The sequence below is a fragment of the Trachemys scripta genome, chromosome 6, assembly GCF_013100865.1.
Source record: "Trachemys scripta elegans isolate TJP31775 chromosome 6, CAS_Tse_1.0, whole genome shotgun sequence".
In the NCBI taxonomy this organism is placed as follows: Eukaryota; Metazoa; Chordata; order Testudines; family Emydidae; genus Trachemys; species Trachemys scripta.
The window spans coordinates 38,899,559-38,906,889 of NC_048303.1; the positions used below are offsets into that span (position 1 = coordinate 38,899,559).

General features: G+C 36.4%; 1 protein-coding gene across 4 annotated transcripts in view; it reads left to right on the forward strand.

Moving 5' to 3' along the window:
- The window catches only part of SREK1 (splicing regulatory glutamic acid and lysine rich protein 1), a 59,393-nt gene extending 52,337 nt beyond the window's left edge, over positions 1-7,056 (forward strand). For all 4 annotated transcript variants that reach the window (XM_034774290.1, XM_034774291.1, XM_034774292.1 and 1 more), the window contains one exon: positions 693-7,056. In XM_034774290.1, coding sequence (XP_034630181.1) covers positions 693-845 — 153 coding nt within the window. In that variant the 3' untranslated portion in view covers positions 846-7,056. The remainder of the gene's footprint in view (positions 1-692) is intronic.
- The last annotated feature ends 275 nt before the right edge of the window (positions 7,057-7,331 follow it).

A 7,331-nucleotide genomic window follows, 5' to 3' on the forward strand; every position in this document is an offset into this window, starting at 1 on the left:
GCAGGCTCAGTAGGTGGGTCAGGGAATAGAGGTATACGGATATTATTAGCAAAAATCAAGTATTCAGACTGATTACCTTGTGATCTTTTGATTTTAACATTTCAAAAGTAGCCTGTCCTTGAGAGAATTGTAATTGTGGCTATTTAACTATAGAAGTGAAAAAGTGAGACTGCAAGTGTCCAATTTAAAAAGTGGCTGACTTCTAATTGCTTCCTCTACAGACTTCAATAATTATTTTATCCAAGAGCTATCATAAAAATGTAGTGGACATCTGAACAGAAATTTTGGTAAAATATTTAACCATTAAAACTAGAAATAGAGAGATCTAGTCCTCATTTAAATGGAAACTCCGCAACGTCTTAACTATGGAGTTGTTAGTGATAGCTCCCTAGTATTGTTGTTCTGTTTTATTTCACTTTTGAATAATTGTATATAGCAAAATATAATTCTTTAAGGCAAATATTTCCAGAAGTGATTGGTGTTTTTTGGGTGCCCAACTTCAGACACCCTTAAATGGGACAGATTTTCAGAGGCTGTTGAGCACCCACACTCTTAAAACTGGCCTCTTTAAGCTGTCTCACATTGGGTATCCAGAAATGTAAACATCCAAAATCACTAGTTACTTCTGGAAATCTTGGCATAATAAGGAATATTGTTATTATGAAAATATAACTTTTTAACATTCTTGGTAGGACAAAGATCACACTAAAGAGGATCCGAATTCAGAAATTAACAAGACAGTAGACAACAATGATGTACAAAGGACAGAGGAAGTCAAACTACAACAGAATGGGAACTGTCAACCAAATGAAGAAAACCTTTCAGTTAAAATGGAAGAGATATAAAGTAATGAATGGACCTCTGACTCAACTGTGGGGTGAATCCAAAGCTTTTTATTTCCCTGAAAGAGGAAGAAAACATCAAAGCAATCTACTGAGCAGGTTGATATGTACTAGTAGCTCTTCCAATCCTTGTGATAGCTTTGTTGTCTTCTTGCTGGAAAGCAAGAAAGACTATGGACCAGTAATATATGCCATGATAAAGGCAAATGCCATCAGAACTATTCATCTGTGAGAATCCATGCATTTCCATGATGGCTGTACTTATTTGTAAAATGATTTATGTTAACTTTTGCCAAGAACTGTTTCAAATAAGTGGAAGTTGAAAGATGTAGACCTGTATAAGCTGGCGGTATGCATTGGAAGTTGTTAAAATATTGCTAGTTAATGAATTTTGTATTGTTTTTCCTTGTGGTTTTTTTTTTTTTTTTTTTTTTAATTTCAATGTGTACTGTTTTGATGATGTGCTTGGAAATGGTGCAAAAATACACACTTTCCCTTGTAAATGACAGCTATGGAAAAAAGGGTTTTTACTTTAGTACATAGTTTTGCTGTTATTGCGTTAAACGCCCACTGACTATTAAGTTTTCATTTGCTCACTGCTTGGATTCATTTTTTCTTATTTAAAGTCATTTTCTTATTACTATCCCTAAAATGAATATTTCTTTTAATAGTAGTTGAACAAGGCATGCTACTGTCCTATTTATAGAAGGAACAACCACCATATTGTAGATAATAATTTAGCTTACTGGGTTTCTTTCCCCTCTCCTACCCTCAAAAGTGAGCACATCTGTACAGTGGTATCAGAACTTCTGGTTTTGTTTTGAGCCATATTGCAGTGGGTCTGTTCAGCTGCATATGGTTCAGGTCTCATTATGAAAATCAATACCCCTGTTTTCAAAATAGTATATGGGAGCACAAGCTAAAGCTTTAGTGCCTTCTTAAAATGTGGTATATTTTCTGGAACTTTATGTATGCTATTAATTTTCAATTACATCTTACATAATCTCGATGGCTGTTCTACCAACACCACACCAGTAGACAAGAATGTGAGTGTTTTGTCAGAAAAGCTGTGCTGGGTTCACTTGGTACAAGATTGAAGCTCCATTTTTAAGAAGAGATTTATAAATGATTGCAAAAGTGCAGTTTGGAGACCATCGTACTATGAAGTATGGTAACTGAATACAGAGCATGCTCTAATTTCACCAAAATCAAAGGGAGCTCTTTAAACTTTTTCTGTACATTGAATGGCCTTAATCATTACCTCTCAATCATCTTCTCTAATGTTGGTTGTGTGATGTGAAAGGAATTGTGTGCAAAGTTTGTTTGAAAAGAATAGTAGTTGAATTTACATTAGAGTTATATGATAGAGATTCTATGTCCTTCTTGGATCCATTCTTTGGGGAGAAAGCATGTAACTTGAGAGAATGACACACTGCAAATATTTTGTCAAGTAAAATGTGACTTGTGCTCTGAAGTAATCTCATCATTGTAAGATTTCTAAGTCAGACCTTTAAAACTTGTTTAATACTAAAATCAAGTAGACTTATTTTTAATACAGTGTAATACAATCAAAAGACTTAATTGCCTTACCTCATGGGAAGAGTTATTTCTATCAATTTTAAAAGCTAAGTAGCATATTAGTTAGTTACTTTCAATTTGATTTTCCTTTTTAAAGTTAATACTTACAGAAGCCTAAGTGTTTTATGGGGAATGAAAAGTTGCCCACTTTATAAGGTAATGAAACCCAGTTTGTGCAGCTGCTTAATCACTCTTTATTTTTGTTAGGATTTGAAGTATCTCGCCATTGTGTACCATTAAAACTATAGAAAATGCTTTACCGTGTAAAGTATAGATGGTCATTTTTGTGATGTTTAAGCCACATGCAGTTGGCTGGTGAACAGCTTATTCCAATAAAAGAATGACAAATCTGTATGCTTATAGAAAGACTGAAGGATCAGGTCTTGCAACAACAGCTGTCTTATTTATGTGTAAGTAGCATAGAGCAAAGATTGTTTGTATACTTGTTATCTTTGGTACCATTTCACTAATAAAATTAAGTATTTTAGAGGGAAGTTTTTGCTTATATACATATATTTGAAAGGAACATTCTTAGTTTATTATTCATCTACTTTTTCTCAGGGGGTTGCTTTGATTTGGAAAGTGCATGCCAGTAATATACATAGCATTTAAAAAATTAGCTTTTATATGATATCTTTCCTTGTGAGAAGTCAAACATGGCTTCATGTTTCAGATGTCAACATTTATTTTGATTCCTATTGGTTGTTTTTCTTTCTAGTATTCTGAAATTGCACAGCTCTATAATATGGTAGAAATTCATAAAAGATTACCTACGGTTGTCTAAGAACAGTATCTTTGAAAAATTGAAAATTTGCAACAGCAGACGAGCAGTTTTACTAGCTAGTTGGAGTATGTGTTCCATAATTTAGCATATTCTCTTGTACTGCGGGATTTTTCCTAGAAAGTGTGGTAGTTTTCTTTCTCTGAAAAAAATAGAAATTGCTGTTTTCTTACAAGCCCTAGTTTTTCAGTTTGCTTTGTAAATATTTTTCATTTCTATTTTCAGTTTTTCTTTAAAATAATTTTTATTTTATTACTCCATTTTTCCTTCCCCAAAAGCCCACCACCAGGGAATTAGCCTCATCCAAGAATAGTGCCTCTGCAGTAGGTAAATTGTATTTATAAGGCTGGTGCTTAGTAATACAGTTCATGCCCTGCTCCCCAAGGATCGTGTGCATCAACTATTCAAAATGCACAGCCTCCACTAGATGACCAGTGTCTCCTTCATAGCAGGGTTGCATGCTGTGCTGCAATGTCACATTGCATTTTTTATCATCAGTCTAGGTAAACTAGCTGAAAGTGAGTGAAGTATATATTTTCAAGAACAACATATTTAATAATGGTTAGATAAATATTTTAAATGTGGTTTCATCTGAATCAACATTTGCCGTAGCTGAAAGTGTTGGCGAATCATAGTTTAACTTCTGGGATTTTTCCACTCTGAAAAGAGACTGTAAAAATGGCATCTTTTATCCAACAAATCTGAATGTTTGTTCAGAATTATCTGCGAACAGTAGTGACTAACATTATTTTTGCAACTTATTCTTGTAGGGGTGACACAGCTAAGAAAAAGTGAGCTGGATTCTGTTTCAAGATTGTTGTTTTTTTGACGTTCCAATTACGGGGCTACGCATTTAACTCTGTGTAAATCAATTGAGGTAAATAGGGTTACACAGATGCTACGAAGGAAATAATTTTCCCTGCAAAACCTTTATTGGGGAAGGGGAAAGAAGATCCTCGATCCCACAATTCCATGATTATAGTCACTTTTCAGGGTAGAACTCATAAAGTCAAAATTTCATCCTTTGTGCAAAAATGTGTTGTGTTTATCCATTGTAGAACTTAAAGGTTTGAATTTCAGTACTTTTTACCTAAGCAGAAAATAATAAGCAAAGGCAATTTTGGATGGTAAAAAAAATTGCTCACATGTACGTTCTCTTCAGAATGCCTTCATTTTTTTCCATTCATCTAAATAATAATTAAACACAAGTAGTTCTTGTCTCTTCAAGAAGCTATCTTCTACTTAGGTTTTTAGAACTGAAATATCTGATTTGTTTTTTTGTTTGTTCATCTTATAATGAAATAGGATTATAGCTAACCCATTCTTATTTTGCTAGACTTTCTTTAAAAAAGATGATGAAATTGTATGTGTCTTTTGTAGCTGTTAGCCTGAAAATTGGGTTTCAGCAGTATAAACTATGAACCATTTTTAAATATCTGCACTATTACAAGCAAGTCTGGGGATATGATGGACCTGATCCACCACATGTTGCTCCTCCAGCTTTATTTTAGTGTGACTATTGATTTCATTGCATTTTCAACCAGGTTAAAATGGGAGTGACACAAAAGTAACAGTGATGAATTGGACCTAGTGGGTCTGATCCTCCAATCTTCACTCTGGTAAAACTCCCATTAAAATCAGCAGGTGCTTATTTGAGAAAGATGTAGTGTTCCTCCCCAAAATATGGAGAATGGATAGATGAAATTCCTAGATGTATGTCGTTTGTTTTACATTAAAGGCTTGTCTACACTTTTTAGTGTAGAAACTACTTACACTGATGGAAGGAATTCTCCCGTCGGCATCCACCTCCCTGAAAGGCAGTAGCTAGGTTGATGGAAGAATTCTTCCGTAGACTTAGCACTGTGAGATGGAGACTTAGGTCAGCTTACCTATGCCATTCAGTGGTATGGTTTTTCACACCCCTGAGCAATTTAGTTATGCCAACTTAATATCTAGTGTAGACCAGGCCTTAGTCTTACAGTCAACTTATCTTCAGATGGCGATTATTTGATTATTGTGTAATCATGAAAAAAGCTGAGTCAACTTCCATCTAATGTTTATTATATATTGAAAATGAAAAGTAAAGCATTTAAATGTAGTTTTGTGTGAGATAGGCATCCCCTCAGCCACAAACATTTCATTCCAATCTTATCAAGAGCTCCTTTGCATACAGTATTTATATCCTATTTCAAATCCAACAACAAGGAGGCTTGTCATCACGTTTTCTGCATAGCTCGTGCTGCTCTAGGCATCTATCTATCATACCCTGCATGAGAGCCATCTAAGTATCTGAGCACATCAGTGTATGTTTTTTTCCTTTACTGCATTCCGTATTCAACAATTGAATAAGCTGGTCTTGAGATGTGTCGGCTACCTTTCCCCCAGTGCATCTCTTACATTCGGTATAAAGCATGACCCAGTCAGACACTGGCCTGGTCTGAGAAGAAAACCATTTTCCCCCTTTATACTTTATCAGTTGTATTTGTAATGGTATTCTACAATTCAGAAACATTACAAACTATTTCTCATAGACTGTTTTGAAATGATCAATTCTACAATTTAAGAAGATGAAAAAGAGCTTTGTCCCAGTAAAGTTTGACTATTTTGTGACTATTGGGCCTTCTGCAGGATGATAGTGCCTTGTAGAAATGGACTCTAGCTGTTTGCTTGTTTTCTGCTTTAGAAATCTTTATCCTATGATTATTTTTGAGAATATTTGGCCTGTTTTGGTTGTATATTGTTTTAAAGAGTCAGTTTAGTGCCACGTTTTGACAGACATGGATACTGAAGTCTTTTGATCACAAAATAAGTATCGCCCTGCAGGAGCGGCTCCAGGCACCAGCGCAGCAAGCGCGTGAATAGGGCAGCAAGCCACAGAGGGTGGCCTGCCAGTCGCCCTGGGGGTGGCAGTTAGGCTGCCTTCGGCGGCATGCCTGCAGGAGGTCCGCCGGTCCTGCAAATTCGGCGGTGGCGACGCCGAAGGCGCAGCTCTGGTGGACCTCCCAGCAGACAAGGCTGCCGAAAGCCACCTGACTGCCGTGTTTGGGTGGCAAAAACCATAGAGCCGCCCCTGTCATCCTGGCAGTAGTAGTACAATCTTTCTCACAGATTGGTTGATGTGCTCACATCTGACCTGAAAGGACTGCCATTGGTAGCAGTAAGAGCGTAGCTTAGTCTTACCATCCATTCAGCCCTTAGAGTCACTAATGAGACTTCCAGCTCAATGGTGCCAATTGAGAGTGGTTTCCAGGATATGGAGAACTGTCCACGACAAACTAAATTTGGGACAACTAATTCATAACTCTCAGGTCAGTGGGCTTTCAGTCAGTGACTAATGAATTTGGCTTTGAACTGGTGAGTTAAGGTAAAAGGTTCATACATCTACATCAATTCTGTAATCCAAACAACTATTTTTCATGAACTGCTGAAAAATTGCCAGTTAACAGATTCATAACTCCACTATTATTTAAACAAAACAACCTGGTGGTGGAGCACTGGAGATAGCTAGGTAGTTATGCACAGTTCATTTCATTAATCATTAGCGGATCCTTGGCCTCTTCTCTAGATCTCTAAGGTGCAGAGCCCATGTTTTACTTTTTGCACAATATCTAGCACAAAAAGCTCCCTGATCTGACTGGGGACTCGGCACTAATGTAATAAAAATTGTTACTAATAATTTCCCTTCTCCTAATATTAGATGTTTCTGATAATAAAAAAGTAAAATTGTTCTGTGTGGGTTATGTATACTTGTGTGTTAATAAAGTAATTATTAAATAGTATGAGTAAAGAACTGTCAAATGCTGCTACTATTATGTTGCTATTTTTGTAAATAAATAAGTCCTAAGGTTTTTTTGATTTATGTGTGTCTTGGAAACTCTCTCGCCTAACCCAGTCTGATTTTAGTGAAAAAAATGTCACCTTCTTGCTGGCTGGCTAGCATGACAGATTGCTCAGCTTTCTGAAGCTCTTTGTGCTTTCAGGCTGCATCTACACCAGAGAATTGAATGGCTGGTAACTGAACTTGAGGGCTAGAACTGGAGAGTGTATTACAGGAATGAGGGTGGGAGGCTTAAACAGTGTTTAGCACTCCAACATTCTCTAGTGTAGACAAGGCCTCAGAGTGCTAAGCG